At 37.5% G+C, this 27,875-nt stretch overlaps 2 protein-coding genes across 5 annotated transcripts in view; both read right to left on the reverse strand.

The window, feature by feature from the left end:
• The window catches only part of tmx3b (thioredoxin related transmembrane protein 3b), a 40,990-nt gene extending 18,863 nt beyond the window's left edge, over positions 1–22,127 (reverse strand). The window contains exons 1-9 of one of the 2 annotated variants that reach the window (XM_046833614.1): positions 22,022–22,127; positions 21,741–21,801; positions 20,392–20,431; positions 18,091–18,214; positions 17,319–17,364; positions 7,106–7,186; positions 6,782–6,881; positions 2,467–2,544; positions 1,880–1,946 (exon numbers count right to left, since the gene is read on the reverse strand). In XM_046833614.1, coding sequence (XP_046689570.1) covers positions 1,880–1,946; positions 2,467–2,544; positions 6,782–6,881; positions 7,106–7,186; positions 17,319–17,364; positions 18,091–18,214; positions 20,392–20,431; positions 21,741–21,801; positions 22,022–22,061 — 637 coding nt within the window. In that variant the 5' untranslated portion in view covers positions 22,062–22,127. Of the gene's footprint in view, positions 1–1,879; positions 1,950–2,466; positions 2,545–6,781; positions 6,882–7,105; positions 7,187–17,318; positions 17,365–18,090; positions 18,215–20,391; positions 20,432–21,740; positions 21,802–22,021 lie in introns of both variants that reach the window. The other variant, XM_046833613.1, reaches the window with a different exon arrangement.
• A 1,885-nt stretch (positions 22,128–24,012) lies between these two features.
• LOC124403767 (dnaJ homolog subfamily C member 13-like) overlaps positions 24,013–27,875 on the reverse strand; it is a 97,557-nt gene continuing 93,694 nt past the window's right edge. For 2 of the 3 annotated variants that reach the window (XM_046877511.1, XM_046877510.1), the window contains exon 56: positions 24,013–25,029. In XM_046877511.1, the coding sequence (XP_046733467.1) occupies positions 24,932–25,029 (98 nt within the window). In that variant the 3' untranslated portion in view covers positions 24,013–24,931. Of the gene's footprint in view, positions 25,030–25,629; positions 25,725–27,875 lie in introns of all 3 variants that reach the window. The other variant, XM_046877512.1, reaches the window with a different exon arrangement.

Raw genomic sequence — 27,875 nt, forward strand, 5'->3', positions numbered from 1 at the left:
TGCAAGTTCAACATGGCAAATAACTCTGAGGATTTGATCATTAGAATTGTTGCTGTCCACAAAGATGGCCTAGACAATAAGATCAGTAACACCCTGAAACTGAGTTACAGTACAGTGGCCAGGGTCAGACAGAGATTTTCCAAGACGGGTTCCACTCAGAACAGACCTCAAAAGGGTAAATTAAAGAAGTTGAGGCCTTGTGCTGTGCATCAGGTGCAGAAACTGCTTAAAAAACAGACAAGAGAATTAAGTACCTCTATGTTCTGGTCAGACCAAGATGAACTGGTTTGGTTTGGATAGTGTCCAGCATGTGTGGTGACTTCCTGGTAAGAAGTACCAAGAAAAATGTGTCTTGCTACGGTCAAGCTTTGTGGTGGTGGCATCATCTGGGGCTGCATGAGTGCTGCTAGTACTGGGGAGCTGCTGCTCATTGAAGGAAACATGGATTCCAACATGTACTGTGACATTATGACCTGGAGCCTATTTAGCACCTGTGGGGCATCCTCAAGCGAAAGGTGGAGAAGCCCCATGTGTCTAACATCCAACAGTTCCGTGATGTCATTATGGAGGAGTGGAAGAGGATCCCAGCAACAACCTGTGCAGCTCTGGTGAATTCCATGCCCAGGAGGATTAAGGCAGTGCTGGATAACAATGGTGCTCACACACAATATTGACACTTTGGACACAGTTTTGACATGTTCACTTAGGGTGTATTCACATTTGATGCCAGTTATTTTTAACAATAATGGCTGTATGTTAAATTACTTTTAAAAGACAGTTAATATATACTGTTATACAAACTGCACATTGACTACAATAAAGTATATCTAATTTTTATTACTATAGTATTGACCCTTGAGAAGGTATATTAAAATGGTTGCTGAAATGTGAGGGGTATACTCAATTTTGAGAGTTTGGCACCAAACACATCTTTTTGACTAACTTAATTATTATAGATTTTGGAATTGGTATCATCAAACCAGAACACCTTTGCCTTATGGCTTAAGGTGATTTAGTTGAGATTGGGTGTTTTTTTATTTAATAGTGTACTTTGTCTAATCTAATTGCAGTATCATGACAGTTCCTTGAGGAGTGTAACTCTTCCTTAAACGGATCAAAGTTGGGTAAATTTTTTCTAATTTCTCGTGAGAACATTTAATCATATCTTTTCTTGCTTTGTTCATTTCTCTGGATAATCTTTTTTCTTTTTTTAAAGTACATTATATGTTTTCAACTTAATTAAGTAGCTTGGTCAACTTGTCATTTAAAAATCCACCACTCAACTTCTATTTGCTGAATCATCATCATTTTTTCTTTGTCAATGTATTTATACTCAATATAAACCATTGCCAGATTTCCAGGCTGATGATTTTATCCCTTTTATGTATCTGCATGCCTGTGCAAATTTCTTAGAAAGATTGGAATAAGGAATTTAACAAGGGTTTGACATTTTTCATTAAACCAGTAGTCTCATTTGCTACTGTAACCAATGTGTGAGTGAACCATTTCATAAAGGCCCCTTAATACTGACATTTCTCGGTGAATGTCTCATAGGACTTGAAAGGCATACCAGTGTTAGTTATAATCAGGAGGAGGTCGTCACTTCCACACAGATGATCTCTTATGTCATGAAAATTTGATCAAGACCACAAATAGTTAGATCAATGGCAATGGTTTCATGAGCTGGGTGCAAATAAGTAACAAATAATTGCTACAGCTAAAGTTGCTTATGTTCTCTCAAGAGCTCAAGTTGTACAGTACATTTCTTGACTTACGTTTGTTTTTGTGACAATGACTGAATTTTCTCTTTGTTTTTTCTGAATCTGTGATGCAGCATTACATCTTATATTTCCACATGTTCATGTGGAAAAGCACTCACCATCATAAGTGAAATAGGTCCCATCCTTGAACACAACCACAGCCGGTAGTTCAGACAATGTCACATACTGCTGGTGGAAAAATGTTACAAAAAAAAAACAATTAAAAGATTAATAAATACCTGTGGGGTATTCTACCCTTTAGTGTATCAGCAATTTAGGACGTGTGGTTGTTTCTATAAGAAGCATTTTCGCCCCACAAAATCAGAAGTCACATATAGACAAAGGTTTTTTTTTTTTTTTTTTTTTTAATTAAAATTTTATAAAATACTTGTTCTAATTGTATAACAATATACAGATTGCAGAATTGATGGTCATGTCTAAATCAAATCATTTTCAACAAAGTAGAAATAAGGATTTCCAAGTAAGCATATGCGACATAGTATTCCATTTTTAGTTGATAATCATGTGTGATTCATTCAGACCCTTAGCAACATAAAACATTGCATAGAATGAAAAAAATAAAAATAAAAAACACAGGTTAGTATACCAACAGTATGCGTCATGTGATTCTTAAGCATCTGTAGATTACTCCAAGAAAAAGCAAGCTCATACTGAAACTTCTCATGAATTCAGAAACAGATCTCACCTCAGGTATGATGTCCTCAGAGCCAGAAAAAAAGTAGGTGTAAACAATAAGTTCAGAAGCCACATCTATGTACTTCTCCTAAAATCACAAAACAGGTCAAATGAAGACATTTTTGCAGTCCCCACAAATTAGAGTGAATGAAACAGGGATGCCATGCATCAAATAGTCAGGTCCATTAATATTTGGACAGCACCATTCATATTGCTGTATGTTATATAACATTTGCTGCAGAGTGTAATGTATTTACAATAAAATACAATCCCTGACTTATAATAGAGATGCGTTACAATGACATCACTTGAAAACAGTCGCGACATGGCTTATCCTACCCAGGGATCTTAAAGAATGGTGATCAGTATGGGGTAGAATACTGTAATTTGTAAATATTTTACCAAATTACAGTACACCATTTAGCAAAACATAGCAATTTACAATACCGTAATGAATAAACTTTACAGCATATATGTACACTGGCGATCAAAATTAGAGAACAATTTATAAACAATTGAACAATTCTGAAATAATGTCATCTTCACTGCTCAACAGTTGGAGTTTTTGTCCTGTCTATACCATGCTACCAGAACACCTTTTCCACAAAATAACTAAGGCATTAAAAAAAAAAAAAAACATTATTTTGCAGAAAACACACTGATCAAAATTAGAGAACAACAATGACTGTTGTAACCTTCAGAAAATTTTGTTGTAATCTTTTTCCATGCTACAGTCAGCAATTAGTAGGAAGTGTACAGGCCTCTGCTCTGAATGACTTCAGCACATCTGCGGCCACAGGACAGCACTAGTCTCTCACACTGCTCTGGTGTGATTTTGGTCCACTCTTCTTCCAGTCTCCTCCACAGTTCGGTGCCTGTAGTGGGTTTCTTGGCCATAACTTTGTCACCAAGGGTTTTCCAGAGGTTCTCTATTTGGTTGAGATCAGGACTCTGGGCATGCCATGTCATTATTTCAATGTTTTCAGTTTCAAGGAACTGCTTTACCCGTTTTTCTGTGTGACATGAAGCGTTGTCCTGCATGAACACTGCGGGCTGATTGGGTGATGAACGCAGGGAAAGAACCATATGTTGTTGAAGGAGGTTCTGATAAACATTTGCATTCACTCTGCCATGTAGCTGTATAAGAGGCCCAACTCCTGCTGCAGAAAACATGCCCCAAACCATGACACTTCCTCCTCCACTTTTCACAGACTTCTTTACACACTTTGGGTTCAGTCTTTCTCCATTTTGTCGCCAAACAATGTTTCCCAACAGAACCAAATAAATTAAACTTGCTTTTATCGCTGAAGTGAACTTTGGACCAGTTCTCCTCTGTCCACACAACATGCTCCTCAGCAAAGCTTAGGCTAGCCTTTTGATTCTTTCTGCTAATGAGAGGTTTGGTCACTGCAGAGTGAGCTTTCAGTCCAAATGCTCTTAAACGTCGAGACACTATGACGAGACCCTGTTCAGCACTGAACTGGTGAGCAATTCCAGCTGCAATGTGGAAACAATTGCCCATTGAGATCCTCTGCAGTATCCTGTCCTCTCTCGTATTTGTCTTCCGTGGACGACCAACCATCTTGGCGGACTTGAATGAGTTTGTGATGTTGTAAAGATTCAATATTCATGGAATCACAGATTTGGAACGACCAACTTGTCTTGCTATGGCTGATAGGGTCATCCCTTTGGCCTTCATCTGGACAACCTGCTGCCGGAGGCTTTCAGTCACTTTAGAACGGCCCACCATCTTGCAGAGTCAGTGAAACTGGAAGTTAGGCTGGCAGTTAAATAGGGGTTGACAGATAATCAAGGAAATTAGCACCAGGTACCAGATTAACACCAATAACTGGGAGGTATCTGAAAGTGTTCTCTAATTTTGATCAGTGTGTTTTCTGCAAAATAATGTTTTTTTTTTTTAAATGCCCTAGTTATTTTGTGGAAAAGGTGTTCTGGTAGCATGGTATAGACCGGAAAAAAACTCCCTTCAACTGTTGAGCAGTGAAGATGACATTATTTCAGAATTGCTCAATTGTTTATAAATTGTTCTCTAATTTTGATCACCAGTGTATGTTGCAGTGGGCTCAACATGAGCATGGTCACATGGACGCATGCCAGTTCACGAATGGAGAGTGGAGCCGAATGTGCGCCGTTTTCAGTGGCCGGTGACGGCACTAAAAAGGAGATAGAAAATAAATAAAATTGAGCTTTAAAACACCAATAACACAGGAAAAAAAAAGTGCTTAAACACCGAGACAACTGAACTTTGTTGACTGCTGGCGACAGTAAGGCATCTCCCAAGGCAGGAGATGCCCACATCCTGGCCCAATGTATCATACTAAAATGTAAAAGGCGCACGAAAAAAAAAACTATTTTACAATATCTTTGTATCTCTTTCGTAATCATAAGAACGAAAAATTTCGAACCATCGTCACTTGGGGGCTACCTGTAATGCAACAGTAATGCACTAATATAATTCAGCAGAGTGCAGCAGTAAAGACCTAGAACAGCATCTCCAGGAAAGAAACCCAGTGTCAATATGTCAGGTACTGATGTAGGGTGAAGAGGTCAGTGTTCCAATTTATCCCAAAGGTGTTCAGTAGGGATAAGATCAGAGCTCTCTATCAGGCCATTCAAGATCTTCCTCTCCAAACCATGTAAAACATATCTTCATGGAGCTCACTTCGTGCACAGGAACATTTTTTGGGTTTCCAAGTTCAAGTCAACACAAAATGTTATTATACCTCATCCAAAGACATCCTATACAATTGTGTGCCTCCAGATTTGTGGTAATAGTTTGGAGAAGAACCACATTTGGAAGGAAAAGTAAGGTGTCCCAATACTTTTGTCCATATAGTGTACATTCTGGCGCTCCCCTTTATTTATACTGTCACAGCTAGTCTCGGCAGAGTCCTTCTTGCACTCTAATCATATTACACAGTGTCCATATTAAACATGTTCCTGAGGTACAAGTGATCACCTGCCTGATTCATCCTTGTTATAAATCCTTATTATCAATAAACTTATGAAGACTAGAGTTTACAGGGACCAATATATACACATTTAAAAATTCTTATTACTGTAATTTCCGAACTATAAAGTGCACCCTTGTATAAGCCACTGAATTTTACAAATATTTTTATTTTTAACATAAATAAGCCGCACCTTGTGTATAAGCTGCAGGTCTACACAAACTAATGAACTTTACACAGACTTTACTGAAAGAGAGTGTTTGTTACACAGTGTAACAGGTGAAATATGTTGTGGCTCCTTTAGGAGCAGAGCACCATTTTGGGAATAGCACGTCACTCCATTCTTCCGGTATTACTGCGTGTGTGTGTGTGTGTGTGCGTGTGAGGATTATGTGCTCATTATTTTCTGATGCTCATTTGAATAACCCGCACCGCTGTTGCCAAGAAAAATAAAAAAAAGCACGAGTTTCGGAAACCTGTCTGTGCTTATAAGATTTCATTTGCAACTGGAGTTAGCGAGCTCTCCCATGACCCAGACTCAGCGTGCTACAACGGCTTGTATCTAAACAGTAGCTGACCAAGCAAGTCATTGTTCACTGTCTTCCTCCTTCCTTTCACAACCATTTCTCTTGGGAGTTTATCTTTTGGCATCGTCGTGCGTTTAAAAATCAACACCGGTGGAAGTTTTTCTCCCGAAGCCGTGCAGCTCAGAACACAGGTGAAGTGCGTTTTTTCGTTTCCGTTCGGAAATTTCATTGGTCTAATGTTATGGGGTTCAGTTTTTTGGCTTGAAGTTTGTAAAACCGGGAAAACCCAGTAAAAATCCATAAATTAGCCGCTTCGTTGTTTAAGCCGCGGGGTTCAAAACGTGGAAAAAAAAGTAGCGGCTTATAGTCCGAAAAATACGGTATATTTAATTCAGTAATGCTGCTTTGGGACAATGCCCATTGTTAAGACTTAAATATGATGAATTGAAGTGAATATTAAATAAGCTTTTACATTAATAGCATTTTGGCAAACCCTTATCAAAGCAGCTTACAATTATCTCATTTATGCTTCCAAGCAGGTGAGGGTTCATGGCCTTGCTCAAAAGTCCAACAGCAGATCCTGGTGATACTAGGATTTAAACTCCTAACCTTTCCATCAGAAAACTGAACTTTAAACCAATAATTCATTATATAACTAACTTACTTAAAACTGTCCAAATATATATGAATCAAATTGTATCTCTCTACCACTGCATAATCTAGTCCCAGTTATTTTTACATACCATTTTACATAGAAAGAAAATAAATAAATAAATAATAAACCAGAAGTTAGAAACGTGGGTGTAATGGTCAAAATAATGCTCACCTTGAGTGGTGACTCTCCCCCAATATATAAGAATAGGACAGTGTGCCTCTTCAAGACATGCTCAAACATCTGCCTGCTTGGGAGTGACCGCACAGAGGGCCTTTGTACACAAACAAATAAGATTTCTCATTTTTCAAATAAGCTTCAACAGGAAAGTGCACTAGACAAAGAAAGACAAAGATGGTTTCAAATGTCTACATATTTCAGATGTTAGATCATTCTTTTTTCTCATGAACTGAAAGGAGATGGTAAACATGCACACTGTAGTATGTAGCACGTAAAGTAAAATATTGCACCAGATTATACCAAGAGAAAATGTCTCACCCAGCCACTCTGATAGCAAACTCGATGATGTCATCTTTGGTCCTTGGTCCTTTATAATTGTAAGCAAGTTCAGCCTTTAGTCTAAGAGAGGGGTAGAAAAAGAACTTATACAGTGCCTTGCAAAAGTATTGACCCCCCTTGGCGTTTCTCCTATTTTGTTGTCTTACAACCTGGAATTAAAATGGATTTTTTGGGGGTTTGTATCATTTGATTTACACAACATGCCTACCACTTTGAAGATGCAAAATGTTTTTTATTGTGAAACAAACAAGAAATAAAACAAAAAAACAGAAAACTTGAGCGTGCATAACTATTCACCCCCCCAAAGTCAATACTTTGTAGAGCCACCTTTTGCAGCAATTACAGCTGCAAGTCTCTTGGGGTATGTATCTATAAGCTTGGCACATCTAACCACTGGGATTTTTGCCCATTTTTCAAGGCAAAACTGCTCCAGCTCCTTCAAGTTGGATGGGTTCCGCTGGTGTACAGCAATTTCTAAGTCATACCACTGATTCTCAATTGGATTGAGGTCTGGGCTTTGCCTAGGCCATTCCAAGACATTTAAATGTTTCCCCTTAAACCACTCGAGTGTTGCTTTAGCAGTATGCTTAGGGTCATTGTCCTGCTGGAAGGTGAACCTCCGTCCCAGTCTCAAATCTCTGGAAGACTGAAACAGGTTTCCCTCAAGAATTTCCCTGTATTTAGGGCCATCCATCATTCCTTCAGTTCTGACCAGTTTCCCAGTCCCTGCTGAAGAAAAACATCCCCACAGCATGCTGCCACCACCATGCTTCACTGTGGGTTTGGTGTTCTCGGGGTGATGAGAGGTGTTGAGTTTGCACCAGACATAGCGTTTTCCTTGATGGGCAAAAAGCTCAATTTTAGTCTCATCTGACCAGAGTACCTTCTTCCATATGTTTGGGGAGTCTCCCACATGCCTTTTGGCGAACATCAAACATGTTTGCTTATTTTTTTCTTTAAGCAATGGCTTTTTTCTGGCCACTCTTCCGTAAAGCCCAGCTCTGTGGAGTGTACAGCTTAAAGTGATCCTAGGGACAGATACTCCAATCTCTGCTAGGGAGCTTTGCAGCTCCTTCAGGGTTATCTTTGGTCTCTTTGTTGCTTCTCTGATTAATGCCCTCCTTGCCTGGTCCATGAGTTTTGGTGGGCGGCCCTCTCTTGCCAGGTTTGTTGTGGTGCCATATTCTTTCCATTTCTTAATAATGGCTTTAATGGTGCTCTGTGGGATGTTCAAAGTTTTGGATATTTTATTTATAACCCAACCCTGATCTGTACTTCTCCACAACTTTGTCCCTGACCTGTTTGGCGAGCTCCTTGGTCTTCATTGTGCCGCTTGCTTGGTGGTGCCCCTTGCTTAGAGGTGTTGCAGACTCTGGGGCCTTTCAGAACAGGTAGGTGTGTGTGTGTGTATGTATATATATATATATATATATATATATATATATATATATATATATATATATATATATATATATATATATATATATATATATATATATATATATATATATATACACACACACACACATACATATACACACACACACATATACACACATATACACACACACACACACACACACACACACACACACACACACACAGATCATGTGACACTTAAAGTCCACCTGTGTGCAATCTAAGTAATTACGTGACTTCTGAAGGAAATTGGTTGCACCAGATCTTATTTAGAGGCTTAATCGCAAAGGGGGTGAATACATATGCACGCACCACTTTTCCGTTATTTATTTTTTAGAATTTTTTGAAACAAGTTATTTTTTTCATTTCACTTCAAAAATTTGCACTATTTTGTGTATGTCCATTACATGAAATCCAAATAAAAATACATTTTAATTCCAAGTTGTAAGGCAACAAAATAGGAAAAATGCCAAGGGGGGTCAAATACTTTTGCAAGGCACTGTATTTAATCTAATTATATGAATATTTTCTTCTACATAGTCACAAACTGCAATAAAAAAAAGAAGAGTAAATAAATGTGTCCAACTTTGTGTCCTCTCTCCCCTGGCAACACTGCTTTTTAAAAACCCATTTCATGACATTATAGTTATCCAAGTATGATTAATAATCACATTAAGCCTAAAGAAACACATACAGGTCCATAAGTGTTTGGACAGTGCCCTTTGTATTTTTGCATTTGTATACTTCTACAGTGGATATATTAAAGTGCAGACTTTCAGCTTTAATTTAATGGGTATAACCAAAAATATTGCATATAAATCTTAGTAATTACTGCAGTTTTTTACACCGTCTCTCTGTAAGGAAGTTTAAACGCTGTGCACTGAACAGGAGATTGTGCTCACTCCAATGTGTCAATAAAACAGTGTTTTTGAATATATAGTGAGGAAAATAAGTATTTGAACACCCTGCTATTTTGCAAGTTCTCCCACTTAGAAATCATGGAGGGGTCTAAAATTGTCATCATAGGTGCATGTCCACTGAGAGACATAATCTAAAAAGAAAAAGAAAAAAAAAAAAACAAATCACAATATATGATTTTTAAACTATTTATTTGTATGATACAGCTGCAAATAAGTATTTCAACACCTGTATATCAGCTAGAATTCTGACCCTCAAAAGACCTGTTAGTCTGCCTTTAAAATGTCCACCTCCACTACATTTATTATCCTAAATTAGATGCACCTGTTTGAGGTCGTAAGCTGCATAAAGACACCTGTCCACCCCATACAATCAGTAAGAATCCAACTACTAACATGGCCAAGACCAAAGAGCTGTCCAAAGACACTAGAGACAAAATTGTACACCTCCACAAGGCTGGAAAGGGCTACGGGGAAATTGCCAAGCAGCTTGGTGAAAAAAGGTCCACTGTTGGAGCAATCATTAGAAAATGGAAGGAGCTAAACATGACCGTCAATCTCCCTCGGACTGGGGCTCCATGCAAGATCTCACCTCGTGGGGCCTCACTGAGCCTAAGGAAGGTGAGAAATCAGCCCAGACCTACACAGGAGGAGCTGGTCAATGACCTGAAAAGAGCTGGGACGACCGTTTCCAAGGTTACTGTTGGTAATACACCAAGACGTCATGGTTTGAAATCATGCATGGCACGGAAGGTTCCCCTGCTTAAACCAGCACATGTCCAGGCACGTCTTAAGGTTGCCAATGACCATTTGGATGATGCAGAGGAGTCATGGGAGAAAGTCATGTGGTCAGAGGAGACCAAAATAGAACTTTTGGGTCATAATTCCACTAAACGTGTTTGGAGAAAGAAGAAGGATGAGTACCATCCCAAGAACACCATCCCTACTGTGAAGCATGGGGTGGTAGCATCATGCTTTGGGGGTGTTTTTCCTGCACATGGGACAGGGCGACTGTACTGTATTAAGGAGAGGATGACCGGGGCCATGTATTGTGAGATTTTGGGGAACAACCTCCTTCCCTCAGTTAGAGCATTGAAGATGGGTCGAGGCTGGGTCTTCCAACATGACAATGACCTGAAGCACACAGCCAGGATAACCAAGGAGTGGCTCTGTAAGAAGCATATCAAGGTTCTGGCATGGCCTAGCCAGTCTCCAGACCTAAACCCAATAGAGAATCTTTGGAGGGAGCTCAAACTCCGTTTTTCTCAGCGACAGGCCAGAAACCTGACTGATCTAGAGAAGATCTATGTGAAGGAGTGGGCCAAAATCCCTCCTGCAGTGTGTGCAAACCTGGTGAAAAACTACAGGAAACGTTTGACCTCTGTAATTGCAAACAAAGGCTATTGTACCAAATATTAACATTGACTTTCTCAGGTGTTTAAATACTTATTTGCAGCTGTATCATACAAATAAATAGTTAAAAAAATATCATATATTGTGATTTCTGGATTTTTTTTTTAGATTATGTCTCACAGTGGACATGCACCTACGATGACAATTTCAGACCCCTCCATGATTTCTAAGTGGGAGAACTTGTAAAGTAGCAGGGTGTTCAAATACTTATTTTCCTCACTGTATATTTATTTATATTATATATAAATAAAATATACACATATACACATATATATATATATATATACACACACACACACACACACACACACACACATACATACACACACACACACGCGATCAAAATGAGAGAACAATTTATAAACTATTAAACATTTCTGAAATAACGTCGTCTTCACTGCTCAACAGTTAAAGGAGTTTTTGTCCTGTCTATACCATGCGTTCATCACCCAATCAGCCCGCAGTGTTCGTGCAGGACAACGCTCCATGTCACACAGCAAAACGGGTAAAGCAGTTCCTTGAAACTAAAAACATTGAAATAATGACATGGTCTGCCCAGAGTCCTGATCTCAACCAAATAGAGAACCTCTGGAAAATCCTTGGCGACAAAGTTATGGCCAAGAAACCCACTACAGTCACCGAACTGTGGAGGAGACTGGAAGAAGAGTGGACCAAAATCACACCAGAGCAGTGTGAGAGACTAGTGCTGTCCTGTGGCCGCAGATGTGCTAAAGTCATTCAGAGCAGAGGCCTGTACACTTCCTACTGATAGCTGACTGTTGTAACCTTCAGAAAATTTTGTTGGAATCTTTTTCCATGCTACAGTCATTGTTGTTCTCTAATTTTGATCAGTGTGTTTTCTACAAAATAATGTTTTTTTTTTTTAAATGCCACAGTTATTTTGTGGAAAAGATGTTCTGGTAGCATGGTATAGACAGGACAAAAACTCCTTCAACTGTTGAGCAGTGAAGTTGACATTATTTCAAAATTGTTCAATTGTTCTCTAATTTTGATCGCCTGTGTGTGTGTGTGTGTGTGTATGTATATATATATATATATATATATATATATATATATATATATATATATATATATATATATATATATATATATATATATATATACACACACACACACACACACACACACACACACACACAATATATACACATACATACATCCGTGTATGTATATATACACCTCATCCAACCCCTTTGGACTGCAATACTTAAATTGACCTTTAGATGGCACATGTAGCATGTATAACGGTTAGTTATATCTCAGTGTAGTGGTACCTTGACATACGAGTGCCCGAACATACGAGTTAAGCAAAGAAGAAAAAGTAAAAATTTTAAAGTTTAGGGATACGTAGTGTGCAGGAGTGATAGAAAAAAAAAAAAAGATTTTCCTCCGCTTATCGTCTCTACCAACCCCCCTCCGCGCACACACACACACACTCACACCCACTCCCCACCGGCGTTTTCGTTAGCTCAAGTCGTCTCATCTCCAAGGAAAATACACTGAATAAAACCTTATAATATCTTTACATTCTTTTTTAATATGTTTTATACAATATTTGTCATTTATAAATACATTTTTCTTATTCAAAAACACATAAAAACAACTGTGTGGCATTTTGGGGGCTGGAACGGATTAATAGCATTTCAATGGGGAAATTTGCTTTGAAATACGAGCAATGTTACGGAACGAATTAAACTCGTATGTCGAGGTACCACTGTATATTACTGGGTTGCATCATCATAAATGTACAGGATTATAAAGAATATGGTAAATAGCAAATATACACACATTAACCAGGCTATAATGCACCAGAGCAATGATACATAATGAAAATGCTAATAAAGGGCTTGATATGTGCAATTTGTTATCTGTATGGCATGTAAGTCAACATTAACTTGGAGAGCAACAAACTCACTAATCCATATTAAATAAAGCGGTACTATGACATAACTATATTATTTGGCACAAAGAGACTTGAAGGGGTACACGAAATGGTATACTACCAAAAGTTAATATTGGGAACTCGGGAATACACATTCAGTCTCTTTTCTCCGCTTCCGTGCAGGTGAGATCAGCATGTCTCTTTTCTCCGCTTCCGTGCAAGCGTGATCAGCATGTCTCTTGTTAGCCAGCTATTGTCCTTACCCAAATTGGCCAATAAATCAGTCTCCAATTGGTTAAATCTCCTTAACACTCTCCATTTTCCTGGACTTGGACAGCTAAGAGGTTTAATGACCATGGATGGCATGTTTTAATTCATAACAAATTAAGGAGATAAAAAGGTCTAAAGTTGATTCAGAATGTTGAATCTGCACTTGAAATTTAAATCTGATTTTATATAATTTTCTACAAAACACAAACATGTAGCTTATGCAATGCCATGCAATTGCTAACCTACTATTTGGTACGGCTTCAGTGCAATCAAATGCCTTGTGTGAACCCTTAAAGGAACATTTGCTAAGGTTACAGATGTACACAAGCCACTCCTTATGGACCTTAAGTCTGAAGGAATCTCTCAGGAATTTACTCTATAAAGAGAGTCCTGTGAATATTCCCATCACTGCCTCAATTCACAAAGCAGCCACCACATCACCAAGTGGAAATAGCAAAAGTGACCAGTGAGACACTGTTTAGGAAATCTAAAAAACATACATGGACAGATGTACAAACCCTATAATGATGCACAACAATTATCAGCACACATCGCACAAAAATATTCAATTTGTTACACTGGCACCTTTAATTAATAAAACAGATTTTCTTCTCTTTTAATTTACTTTCCTGTAACAACAGTGAATAGTCTATATTTTAACATTACACCCATTATGGTTTTAGATGCAAGGAAATAAAATTATTCCATGTTGCTTGTTAGCATCCAATTTGCAAGAGTACATTAAGTAGCATGTTCTTCATACATGTTAGTCTGAATATTCAGAATAATCTAAAATGATATGATGCCATACTCCTGTTTGGAGTTTTTATTACATTAAAATTACTCACTAATGCTAAAGATGGCCTAAATGGACAGGTCACCATGTGATTACAGTTAATATTACCACATTGAAATCTGTGGATCCTTGGATAGCCTTGAGACTGAAACTGCAGACTTTCAGTTAAAACTATAATTCATTCGAAAAATGCCCTGAAGCTCATATACACTTGTAAACTAGTTCCTGCCAAAAAAAAACCTTAACTTAACTGAGTCTGGCTTCTCTCAAGGTTTTCCCCTATGTCAACTCAGGAGTTTTTTCCTTCTGATGAGCACATTTGGCTTAATGGTTGGGGATATATTTATAAATTAATATAAGAAAATAAGAATTTATATTTAATAGGGCTTCTATTTGTCTGCACAACCTTTTTTGTATCGTTTTTACTGAGTGGTTGTTACCTTTGATAACCTATACATTTATGGATTTAGACACACAGACACCCCCAAGGCCCCCCCCCCGCGCTCTCTGGGATCAACTGCAATAACACCTTACTCCCTTGTTAGTTGCATGTCTATATTGAGAGCTTGTGAGATGACACGCTAATGCAGGCTGTGTTTCATTAACAAGACAATTATCCAAATTACACACAAAGGCTAGTGAAAGTAATAAAGAAAAGGAAACAACAGCCATTAGAGATCAATGGAATGGCACATAAGAAATTATAATGCCACAAAAAAAAAAAAAAAAAAAAAATAACACCGTAATTTCCGGACTATAACGCGCACCCATATATAAGCTACACCCACTGAATTTTACAAACATTTTTATTTTGAACATAAATAAGCTGCACCTGTCTATAAGCCGCAGCCTGTCCACACCAAAACTAATTAACTTTACACAGGCTTTAACAAAAGACTGTTACACTGTGTAATGCGTAAAATATGTTGCGCTTCCTTTAGGAGCATAGCGGCATTTTTGGAATAGTCTGGCACTGCATTTTTCCGGTATTACTGCATGTGTGCAAGGATTATGTCCTTATTATTTTCTGATTAGTTTCTTTGACTAAGCCGTAACGCTGTTGCCAAGAAAAAAAATAAATAAATAAAAATCACGAGTTTTGGAAACCTGTCTGTGCTTATATGATTTCTGTTGCAACTGGAGTTAGTGAGCTCTCCCATGACCCAGACTCAAGGCGTTACAACGTCTTGTATCTAAACAGTAGCTGACCAAGAAAGTCATTGTTCACTGTCTTCCTCCTTCCTTTCACAACTATTTCTCTCTGGAGTTTTTCTTTTGGCATCGTCATGCATTTAAAAAACCTTTTTTTCTCCCGATGCCATGCAGCTCAGAACACAGGTGAGGTGCGTTTTTTTCTCCACAAGTTGGCTGTGAGATGGAGGAGAAGGAAAGATTCTGGAGTGAATTAGATGAAGTGGTAGATGGTGTACCTAGGAAAGAATGATTGGTGATTGGGGCAGACTTTAATGGGTGAAGGGAACAGAGGTGATGAGGAGGAGAGCATAAGGAGAGGGAGGTTGGCAAAACAGTAATGGGATAGACAGAGTGATGAGAAAAGTAGGAAGGAGTACAAGGAGATGCGGCAGCAGGTAAAGAGGGATGTGGCGAAAGCCAAGGAAAAGGCATATGAGGATCTGTATGTGAGGTTGGACACTAAAAAAAAGGAGAAAAGGATTTATATCGATCGGCCAGGCAGAGGGACCGAGCTGGGAAGGATGTACTGCAAGTTAGAGCAATAAAGGATGGAGAGAAATGTGTTGACTAGTGAGGAGAGTGTGTTGAGAAGGTGAAGGGAGTATTTTGAGCAGCTGATGAATGAGGAAAATCAGAGAGAAAGAAGGTTGGATGATGTGGAGTTGGTGAAGCAGGATGTAGATAGGATTAGTAAGGAGGAAGTGAGAGCAGCGATTAAGAGGATGAAGAGTGGAAAGTCGGTTGGACCAGATGACATACCTGTAGAAACGTGGAGATGTTTAGGAGAGATGGCAGTGGAGTTTTTAACCAGATTGTTTAACAGGATTTTGGAAGGTGAAAAGATGCCTGAGGAATGGAAAAGAAGTGTGCTGGTACCGATCTTTAAGCATAAGGGAGATGTGCAGACCTGCAGTAACTACAGGGGAATTAAGTTGATCAGTCACACCATGAAGTTATGGGAAAGAGTAGTGGAAGCCAGGCTGAGAGAAGAGGTGACCATCTGTGAGCAACAGTATGGTTTTATGCCAAGGAAGAGCACCACAGATGCCTAATTTGCTTTGAGGATGTTGATGGAGAAGTATAGAAAAGGACAGAAGGAGTTGCATTGTGTATTTGTGGATTTAAAGTAAGCATACGACAGAGTGCCAAGAGAGGAGTTGTGGTATTGTATGAGGAAGTCAGGTGTGTCAAAGTAGTATGTGAGGGTGGTGCAGGACATGTATGAGGACAGTGTGACGGCAGTGAAGTGTGCAGTAGGTACGACAGACTGGTTCAGGGTGAAGGTTGGACTGCATCAAGGATCAGCCCTGAGCCCTTTCCTGTTTGCAGTGGTGATAGACAGGTTGACGGACGAGGTCAGACAGGTGTCTCCCTGGACTTTGATGTTTGCGGATGATATTGTGATTTGTGGTGAGTGTAGGGAGCAGGTGGAGAAGAGCCTGGAGAGGTGGAGGTATGCGCTGGAAAGAAGGAGTGATTTGTGATAGTAGGGTATCTGGAAGAATGAAAGGGAAAGTTTATAGGACTGTGGTGAGACCTGCGATGTTGTATGGATTAGAGACAGTGGCATTGAGTAAAAGACAGGAGGTGGAGGCAGAGGTAGCAGAGCTGAAGATGTTAAGGTTTTCGTTGGGAGTGATGAGGATGGACAAGATTAGAAATGAGTTTATTAGAGGGACAGCGCATGTAGGATGTTTTGGTGATAAGGTTAGGGAGGCGAGATTGAGATGGTTTGGACATGTGCAGAGGAGGGACATGAATTATATTAGTAGAAGAATGCTGAGGATGGAGCCACCAGGTAGGAGGAAAAGAGGAAGGCCAATGAGGAGGTTCATGGATGTGGTGAGGGAAGACATGCAGGTAGTTGGTGTGAAAGAGGCAGATGTAGAGGACAGGGTGGTATGGAGACGGATGATCTGCTGTGGCGACCCCTAATGGGAGCAGCCGAAAGAAGAAGAAGAAAATTTACTGATGTTAGCTGCTGGTTTGGTTGTATGGGTGTTTGGGGTGAGGATCAATATTGGTAAAATATTTGTGCTATAAACCAAGACTTGCTTAGAGCTGCACTTTATGACTTCTTCTGTGAGTCTCTTGTGAACATATCCTTATAGAGTATTCCAATTAACTCAATTAAAATTATCATAGCAATGATTATATGACAAAACTAAAACGAGGCTTTGTACATAAATACCATATAATATTCAACAATATATTCAGTATAACTGCTACAGAACAATCATGCCACAGAGCCACATTTAAAACCACACTATAAATACTTACAGTTTTATTGTGGGATATCCTCGCACTCCAAATTCAGACGCCATGCCTATAAGATAACAAAGGCAATAATAATTGCACAAAAGAAAGCATAAAACAGCCTTATTAAAACTGCATGTTTTTATAATCCAGAAACTTTATTTTACGAAAGTATTTCAGTAGGATGCTGTCAGCTTTTTTTTTTTTCATCCTTTTCTTTTGTCTCACATACATATATCTTTATACATCTTTTATATCTTTATATTATTATTATTTTTTTTTTTTAGTTTTTTATACTTTATCTGCTTTTTTTTCCTTTTTCCCACCATCATGTTCCCTCATGCCAGACCGTCGTAATAAGCATTTCACTGCATGTCGTACCCTGTATGTATGTGATGAATAAAACTTGATTTGATTTGAAGATTGTATTTGCTGATGGCAGGTTTATACTACGCAAGAGAATGCCAAGAGTGTGCAAAGCAGTAATCAAAGCAAAAGGTGGCTACTTTGAAGAACCTGTTTCACACTTTTTTGTTATGTATATAATTCCATATATAATTCCACATGTGTTAATTCATAGTTTTGATGCCTTCAGTGTGAATCTACAATTTTCATAGTCATGAAAATAAAGAAAACTCTTTGAATGAGAAGGTGTGTCCAAACTTTTGGTCTGTACTGTATGTATGTATGTATGTATGTATGTATACACATATATATATATATATATATATATATACACACACATATATCTCAAAATATATTTTGAAAATTCTAAAACTAAGAAAAAAAATTGTACCAGAGTATGCAGTGGCATCCATTTTTCCTACTCGTACTGGTGATCCAGAGTTTTTAAGCTCAGCTCCAACCTCATGCCAGATCGGTTCCAGCTTTTTACAGTATCCACACCATGGAGCATAAAACTGCAACATAACATGTGGCATCTGATTATGCACATCAAACTGTTAAACACACTCAAGACATGCACAGAAAAACAATTACATTTTAAGTACTTTTCAGTATGTAAAACCAACATACTGGATAATTACCAGATGTAGGAGCAAGTTGCATATCCCCTAAAGTACGACCTTTTCCTATCCTTTTCCTGAACAACAACAACAAAAAAAAGTAAACCTGTCCTTAATGCAAACATTGGGGCCATCACAGACATGCGTTCTATGAAATAAACTACAAGAGAGGTTGCGGTAACCAGAGGGTCAAGAAAGATTCATGTAATACAAATGTAAATTTCCTATTTGAGGGACAAAACTCAACAATAATATTGGCACGAGTACATGCTACAGTGGATGTAAAAAGTCAACAAGCAGTTACTTTAAGATTCAAAATGTCTTAATTAAAAAGATAGTTACTCAGTATGCAGCTTTTGGATTTTTTGGAAGTAACTTTTATACAAAAATACCCTGAAGTAGGATTTCCTATAGATATAATAAGCAAGACAACTAATCTATCTGGGTTGTAGGGTGGCAAGAAGAAAATTCATTCATTCATCCCAAACTATGTGGAGAAAAGTGTTATGGTGTGATGTGAAAAAGCTTGAACTTTTTGGCTACACGTCTAATTGGCAACAAATCTAAATAGTAAAAAGGTACGTTTGGCACAAAGCCAATATAGCGCATCATCCCAGGAACATCATACTGACAGTGAAGTATAGTGGGGGTACAGCAGCATTATTCTTGGTGCTGCTTCTCTTCAGCAGGGCCAGGAACATTTGTCAAGATAGATGGAAAAATAAACAGCTCCAAATTCCAAAAAAATTGTTTTTTGTATTAAAAATGTTCCCAACTATTAAATCTTTTTTCTCTGAATTTTCGATTACATTAAAATCACATTAAGATATAACAAGTCTGACATTTATGTTCTGTTTTTATATGTTAAAATCCTGCAATTTCATAAGTGTGTAAACTTTGATGTGCTATGTTTGTTGAATATTTACAATATGTTCATACTGTATTGTGGTTGTATAAAAGATAAATTGTATAATATTAAATAGGAGGTCAACCACCATTTATTTTTTTTAAGCGGCATTAGCAGATTGGGTTGAAGGCCAATTATTGGGCAGGCGCATCCGACACCCCAAACTTTGCATGAACGTTCAGTATGAAATAATTCTCTCATACCAGCAGGTGGCTATAGTTTGTTTTCAGCATCCAAACAGGTTAACTGGAATTGCTAAAATTGTATATAAAGCAAACATGACCCCATCATTGTTTCATTTTGTCAGTTTTTTTTTTTTTTTCCCTTGTGTGCTTATTTGCTAAGCTAAATTGCCAATCAGAGTTCTCTTGCTTGCTATCAAGATCTGCCGGTGATTAGACATGCAGAATCAGCCATAATACCGCTGACTCCATCTGACTAGAGCCAACGGTGCAGAACACACTGGAAAAACAAAAGCCTACCGACGCTCACTAACCCCTGACAGCCGACCATCAGCTTGATTTGTCCCAGGCTTTAAGTGCGTATCCTTCATTCTTAATCTAGTCTTATATATTTCAGTGGTTAAACATGATGCTACATTTGGAGAGAGAATGCAAGTAACGTTTTGAAACTGTATTGTTAGCGAGTCCTTAACCAGCTGTAGTTTAGGATACAGGTATACTCAGGGACCATTACCTGGTTAAAAAATACATAAATTAATAAATAAAATTTTTTAAAAGAGCACTAATTGGAGAGACTTGTGATGTTTAATTTAAGCAATTTTCTGTATCACTTCTTATTAATTAACTGTAAGATTTATTGAAATGAAGGGTGGGGGATCTGCCAGAAAAAAAGGCATCATATTTTTGCCATCAGCGGTCCTGATTATTAAATATCAGCATCGACCAGAGAAAAACCAATATTGGTCAACCTCTAATGGTAAACCTGACATCGTTGTTTGTTTAAGGGGAAAGCATTTTACCTGACGTTTTAAATAATCATTACACTTCTCTTGAACCGACTGAAAAAGTAAAGGAACTGACTGGGTCAGTGCATCACATCATTTTAATCCCCAGAGCACAACTTCACATTATAATCACGCAGCACTTACACCTCTGGCTTCAAGCACAGTGTGTAACTTGGTATGCATAAAAGAAATACTTACATCCACTAGCCAAACATCGTTCATTCGGTTGTCTTTGAATCTACAGTGGGGATATAAATGTGTGTGCATTAAAATACTTCACATGCAGATACAGTGTACATACTAATAGAAGAGACAACATTTTAGTCTCTAATTTGACCTTGATCAGCATTGCTTGATAAAAGAAGCTTGCAAATTGAATGCATTAATAACACATTAATGCAAATTCATTTCAACAGCACCAATTTTTTTAACACGTGATTAATGCAGCGCGCATTTCTGTTAACCATTTTTATTAAAAAATAAATACAAAAATATTAATTAGGTTAAATTAAAACCTTCAAGGCACCATACATTTATTCCCAATGCCCTTTCTTTACTTTTTTTTACCTTTAAAAAAATAAACTCCAATAAATAATAATTTTTAATATCACTAATCATTTGTTTTACTGATGAAAAGTCTCAAATCAAGCACCAAATTACACCAAGAATATTTTGTCTTCATGCTCTATGTTGAGTTTGGTTTCACTAACAATAAACAAATATTTGCGTAAAGCATCCATATTTGTCCATGCCCATGTTGATTAAATTATTAAAAACTTGAACATTTCAATTTAAGGTACATTTAGTACATATAAATAATGTGCAACTAAGTTGCATTTAATCACCAGTTAACACATGACAATCGTGTAATTAAATATAAAATCAATCGACAGCCCTAGTTTAAATACAAAAGTTTAGATGGAAAAACAACAAATATCACAGCTAAAAGTGAACACAGTTTGGAGGCAATATAATTGAAATAAATGATTGCCTTTGCTCAAATTATCAGCTCAGTCTGCTGAGATATGAGCCAAGCATGAACACTAGCTGCTCAGAAGATCTTTGCCGGCTGCTAGCAGTGTTGGCAGTAGAGCTCCTGTTTACTGTCTATTTGTGAATTACTGCTGTTAATGCCGTCATATACACAAGCTATTTGATCATTAATTTTTAATATTAACAGTAACAGAGTTGTACAGGATGTCTGGGTCACAAAAGTGACTGGTATTAGCTGCTCCAAATTTTTACCATTTGAAAACCGAATCATCACAATAACATCATTTTCAGCTAAACCACAAGAACGTTAAAGGAAATAACAACGCATTCGTTCATTAAATGCACATTACAGTTCAAGAGAATCCAAGTGCATATAATTCCTTCTACCGGCCAATGAAAACTGGACGTGTGTGAGGCATTTGCTGCCTGGAGAACCAGAACTGATGTGATTCGTGACATAATTACATTTTAAAACAATCAGGATAGAATTTGAATGCAGGATATAGCCTTAGTGAACATATTTAGCATCAACAGTGAAACAAATGGTTACTTACGTGTCATCGAGGTCCTCCACAAACGCAAAAACAGCGGAACTTAACAGGAACGTTGTGATCACTGAAGGAAAAAAAGATGCTGTTAAAATCAGTGAATCAAAGCAACGCATCCACAGCAGAACTGTTCCACCTCCATCAGCGTGTTAGCAAAGCCACGCGCTACATTACACAGTTCATGACTGTATCTAAACTAATGCATTTAAAGATGTATATAAACACGACTATAGCTGTGCATTAACAATGCACACTCTGAAAAGCCATTGCAGTTTATATGAATATACCTCCACACGTCAGAGTTTTCACTTCTTTCAGTTCTGCCATCTTTGCCAAAGAGAAGCATCAAACAGGAAACGCTTTAAGTAGCAGTGTGCTTCCGCGCATGCGCGGTAACAGCACTGGGGGATTTGTTCGTAAGAGCGGTATTCTCCTATTTAAAAGCACAGTGGTGGGGGGAAGGGCGCATACAACGTAACAAAAATAAAGTAAGTAAAAAAAACGCAAAAACCATTCGCACCAGTGTAAAGTGATATACTTTGGCCACAGTTGCTTCAACCTAAGACTGCAACAGAAAGTTAAACATGTCTAAAAGATTAAAAAATTTGCCAGGAAATGGACCCATGAACAATGTCACTTTACCAGGTAGGGATAGGCGACACTCCCTCCCCCCTGATCAGATGGCAGTGTTTTCAGGACCAGTATTGTCGATATCGATATTAATATGTATATTTAGGAAAGCAAAAATTTTTAATATTAAACATATTTATTTAAATATATGAATCTTTCACTTTATATATATATATATATATATATATATATATATATATATATATATATATATATATATACAATTAATCAAATTAATATTATTAAACAAACTTTAAATAAAATGTAATCACAAAATATATAATGTTCCTACATTCTTCTTTCGGCTGTTCCCATTAGGGGTCGCCACAGCAGATCATCCTTCTCCATACCCCCTTGTCCTTTACATCTACCTCATTTAACCCACCACCTGCATGTCCTCCCTCACCACATCGATGAACCTCCTTTGCACATGTCCAAACCATCTCAATCGGGCCAGTCTCACTTTGTCCCCAAAACGTCCCTCATGAGCTGTCCCTCTAATAAACTTGTTTCTAATTCTGTCCATCCTCGTTACTCTCAACCTCAACATCTTCAGCTACCTCCAGTGCCACCTCCTGACTTTTACTCAGTGCCACTGTCTCTAAACCATACAACATCACAGGTCTCACTACAGTCCTATAAACTTTCCCTTTCACTCTTGCAGATACTCTTCTATCACAAATCATTTCTGCTATCACTCTTCTCCATCCACTCCACCTGCCTGCACTCTCTTGTTCATTTCTCTAACACACTATCCATTACTTTGCACTGTTGACCCCAGGTACTTAAACTCCTCCACCTTCACCGCCTCTTCTCCATGCAATGGAGGGACTCCACTGCCCTCCCTCTCATTCACACACATGTACTCTGTCTTACTCCTACTGACCTTCATCCCCCTTCTCTCCAGTGAATACCTCCGCCTCTCACCACAAGTCCATAGAGACTTCTGTCTGACCTCGTCCATCAACCTGTCCATCACCACTGCAAACAGAAAAGGGCTCAGAGCCGATCCTTGATGCAGTCCAAGCTCTGCCCACTTTCTGCAAACTTCACTGCTGTCACACTGTCCTCATACATGTCCTTCACCACCCTCAAATACTTCTCTTACACACCTGACTTCATACTGGTATGACATCTGGTCCAACCGACTTTCCACTCTTCATCATCTTAATCGCCGCTCTCACTTCCTCCTTATTAATCCTATCAACTTGGTTAATGTCTGTATGGAATTTCATTTTCTCCTGATTGGACTCATGTGCCACCCTGTGTTAAATCATCTCCCTTGTGCTCAGCATTTTCCTAGGACAAGCTACAAATGCACCATGGCTGTGATTATGATGAAGTGCTTCCTGAAGATAAACAGTAAAAATAATAATAAATAAAATTAATTATTTTGCTTCCCATAATATGTAGGAATTGTTTGCATCTGTTAGCATGATGTTAGCTATGTATTAATCGGAACAACTGCTGTTAGCTGAATACCAAAGTGGTTATATCAGATGGTTTTAAGGATCAAACATTCATTTAAACTATAAGCAAAAATAAATACATCAATATGTGAATTGTAGTCCAAGTAATCCACACTGAAGATCACTCTATACAGAAATGTATTTCATAGTTCAGTTGTTTGGACAATGACAAAACACACTCTGGATTCCCTTTTATTCTTAAAATTTTATGTACAAGAGTGAATGATTTTTTTTAATTGTACATTCAATATAGAAAGTTTATATATGTCATATTATATAGATAGTTTGACAACTGATCTTTCACATAGATTTTAATCAGTGCCATTGTCATTTCATTGTCATTTTACAGACGCTCATTCTTTCAGGTGGTGATAATCATTCATCAGTTAAGTACTCGACAAGTTATAAATATTTGAGTGAATTAATTCCATTCTGTTTGAGAAAAGGTAGAAAAAGCAGGACATCTGTGTAGACATAAAGGGAGCCTGGAGACAGATCAGCCTACAGGATGTTTCTGTAAATGACAGTGGCAGCTCTTAAAGTTTTCCTTTAACTTTATCAATTATTCATTCATTTTAGGGTTAACAGGAAACAAGGTGAAAAATCACAGTATGGCATGAAAAGCTGCGGGTCTGGAAACTCATGACAGCCTGAATTAAAATAAAAAGCCTTGAGAAGACAGAGTATTGAGTGCATGACAGAAATGAACGTGAAAAAGATAGTAATAAAGTACAGTAAAGGTTGGACCACTAAAGGTGTATTTACTTTAGGGGTCTTTTTTATGTGTTTGTTTTTCAGCCAAAAATATCCTCAAACGTGAGTAAACATTTTCATCTTTTTGGGAAAAACAAAAAGTATATAATGTAAAACAATAGCAATAAGAAAAAAAAAAAAAACTGAAAAAGAAAAAAAAAAACAAAGAGGACGATCGGATATTGTAATGGAAAGCCTCACAAACAGAGGAAAACCCATATAGAAGAAAGTTTACACAAAGAATGTAATCCACCCTCTTCTTTGTCCTTTTGATTTATCTGTGTCTCATCAGGCCTGCTTGTCTTGGAAAAGTGGTGCATTCTCTGAACTGTGCAGATTTGGTTTTCAGCTCAGGTCTCCAATGTCATTGTCTACAGGTGGAGGGACACTGGACAGAACTGTAGCACCCGTGCCAGCAGTTAGATAGCCTGCTACTGTCGGACCTGAAGACAAAAACACAATTATCCATGAATACCTGGTATTGAAACAAAATTACAATTTCCAAAACATTGGCGTATGATTAGACTGACCAGCGTATTTAATTCAATAGAAATAAACTGAGCTTTGAAGAAAGGGCACAGTTGTACAATTACTGTTGGGCACAACCTGATACACCATAAAGCAGTGCACATGTTGCAGTTGCATGACATTCAACATGAATACATGTAGCAATATACAGTGGAACAGAATATTAACATTTGACTCTCAATCTCCTGTAATCAAATGGCATATTTATCAAATCACATTACTTTTCTAGAGACATGCAGTTTACTTTTCATTTTTGAGTGTTTACTTCACCGTACCCAAAAAACCTATTGGACTTTATACAAATATACTTTACATAAAAAACTTTAACACTTTAAATTGGATTTTTGGGCAATGCATGTGCACCAGGGCTAGACATAGTTAGGAATTTTGTGTTAATTACAGCTATATATAGATGATTGGACAGAGTGATAAAGCAGAAACCATAGGGGTGAATGACACACATAAAAGAAGAAAGGGAAAAAATGCCGTGAGCATGGAGAGAAGGAAGGTTCTACCTTTGTAAAAGTTAGAGAGAAGAGGATGGGGAGAGGCCCCTATAAGCCACTCCGCAATGGACTACTGGCAGCCAGTAGAGAAGGAGTGGACACACCTGAAGGAAAATAAGGAGCGAAGAAAAAGAGAGCAGAGAGGAGAAAACAAGCAAAATCAAGTCTGAATCAGACTGGAGGAAGGCAGTTTTTGGTTGTATCTGTACATTTATGTTCTATACAGGATTCTTGCTGCTCAACATTCCTGGTCTTCTTTATCGTATTTTAATATCATGTTGTGCCAAATGTTTTCCAAATGTGAATGGTCTGGATTGCAGGTAGGGCAGTTTAGCACTATGAGGCCATGTTGTTGTAATAAATGCAGTATGAAGGTTTAGCATTGTTGTGATAAAATATGCAAGGCCTTACCTCAAAAATATGTCAACTAGACAGGAAAATATGTTGCTCTATAAACTGTATATCATTTCAAATTGTTTGTGCCGTTCCAGATGTGCAAGCTGCCCATTAAATAAGTACTAATGCTCACCCATATACCATCAGATATGCAGGCTTTTGAACTGAGCGCTGATAACAAGCCAGATTGTCTCTCTCTAGTAGCATTTCTGGAACATGTTTTCATATTGCTTCTTCTTTGCATGACAGAGCTTTAATCAGAATACAGTATGTGGATAGCGAATTGTGTTCACAAATATTGATTTCTGAAGCTGTTTCTGAGCCCATTTAATCCCATTACAGAATCATGCATGTTTTGATTGCCTCTCTACGATACTTATTTTACTGTATACCCAATCAAAGAACTGACCTGTTGGCAATATAACATCTACGGTAATTAGCTGCAAGATGTTCTACTAGCTGTTCCTTTGTAGTAACACTTAATTTTCCAGTCTTTTTTTGTTTGGTGGTTTTTCTTTTTAGATGTGTTGCAGTCATCAAGTCAAAATGACCAAATTTTTCCCCTTAAAATGTTAGATTTTGTGTTAAATGTTTCTAAATATTTTATATGTTTTCTTGTACAGTGGAACATTGGATTGCGAACTTAATTTGTTCCAGAAAAGTGTTCGCAATGCAATTTATTTTTAATCCAAAGCAAATTTTCCCATAGGAAATAATGTAAACTCTTATAATATGTTCCACACACCATAAAAGTCATTTCGCTGAGCAGCTCTTTTAGTAACAGACTAATACATCCCAAGTGTCTGAAGGAGCGATACAGAAGGTCTTTTCTCCCTGCTGCTATTAGACTATACAACCAAAGCTGTTCCCAGTAAAACCAGTCACCAACATACAACACTGCTATTACTTTTTAAGATGTGCAATAACTTTATCTGTGTGAAATATTATTAAACAAATCAGGTACAATATTATGTGCAATATTACGTGCAATTTACGTGCAATACTACCTCAAAACGACTTAAAAAGCGTACTTTTGTTTTTTTTTCTCCTATTCGTATTATTACATTGTACTGTATATATACTGGTATTGTAGTATATGTATATTATTTTTAGATATTTGCATTTATTTTTATTTCTTTGTTATTATTATTATTATTATTGTTATTATTATTTATTTTTATTTCTGTTTTTTATTTTTTTGTATATTCTTCTTTTTTATATATATTTGCATCTATTTTTATTTCTTTGTCTTGCTGCTGTAACATAGAAATTTCCCCACTGTGGGACGAATAAAGGTTTATCTTATCTTATCTTATGTACAGATTATTGTCCCTAATGTATCTGAAACAAATAATAATTTGTACACAATAAAAAGAAAAAATTAAAACTAATTAAATGTTATCAAATATTTATATAAAATCAATTCTTAGGCACATTTTGAGTAGGACTGAAATCATGATTATGTACAGTTTAGACTGATTTCAGCATTAGTCCACTGAACACATTCCCAATCAACATTCAGCAAATCTTTCTGATAGAAAAGCCTTTAAAAAATAGGTGACAGCAGGCACAATGTTAACTTTGGATAATGAGGAGAGGAAAAAAATAAAAATAAAAATAAAAAAAACAACATAAACTAGGGAAAGGTTCTTTTGAGCTGCAGTTCTGGTCTACACAATGACACCCCAAAAGTGCCACTGAACCTTCGTTCATTAATGCAGATTAACCCTTCAGCAGTGATGGAAAGGACCTCATCAGGCCATCAAAACAGATTGCAAGTAGGCACTGTTAATTTTACTTCAATGTAAAAAAAAAAAAAAAGAGTAGCATCTGCATCCTGTAGTGTTCTGTAAAGATGC

The sequence above is a fragment of the Silurus meridionalis genome, chromosome 21, assembly GCF_014805685.1.
Source record: "Silurus meridionalis isolate SWU-2019-XX chromosome 21, ASM1480568v1, whole genome shotgun sequence".
Classification (NCBI taxonomy): Eukaryota; Metazoa; Chordata; class Actinopteri; order Siluriformes; family Siluridae; genus Silurus; species Silurus meridionalis.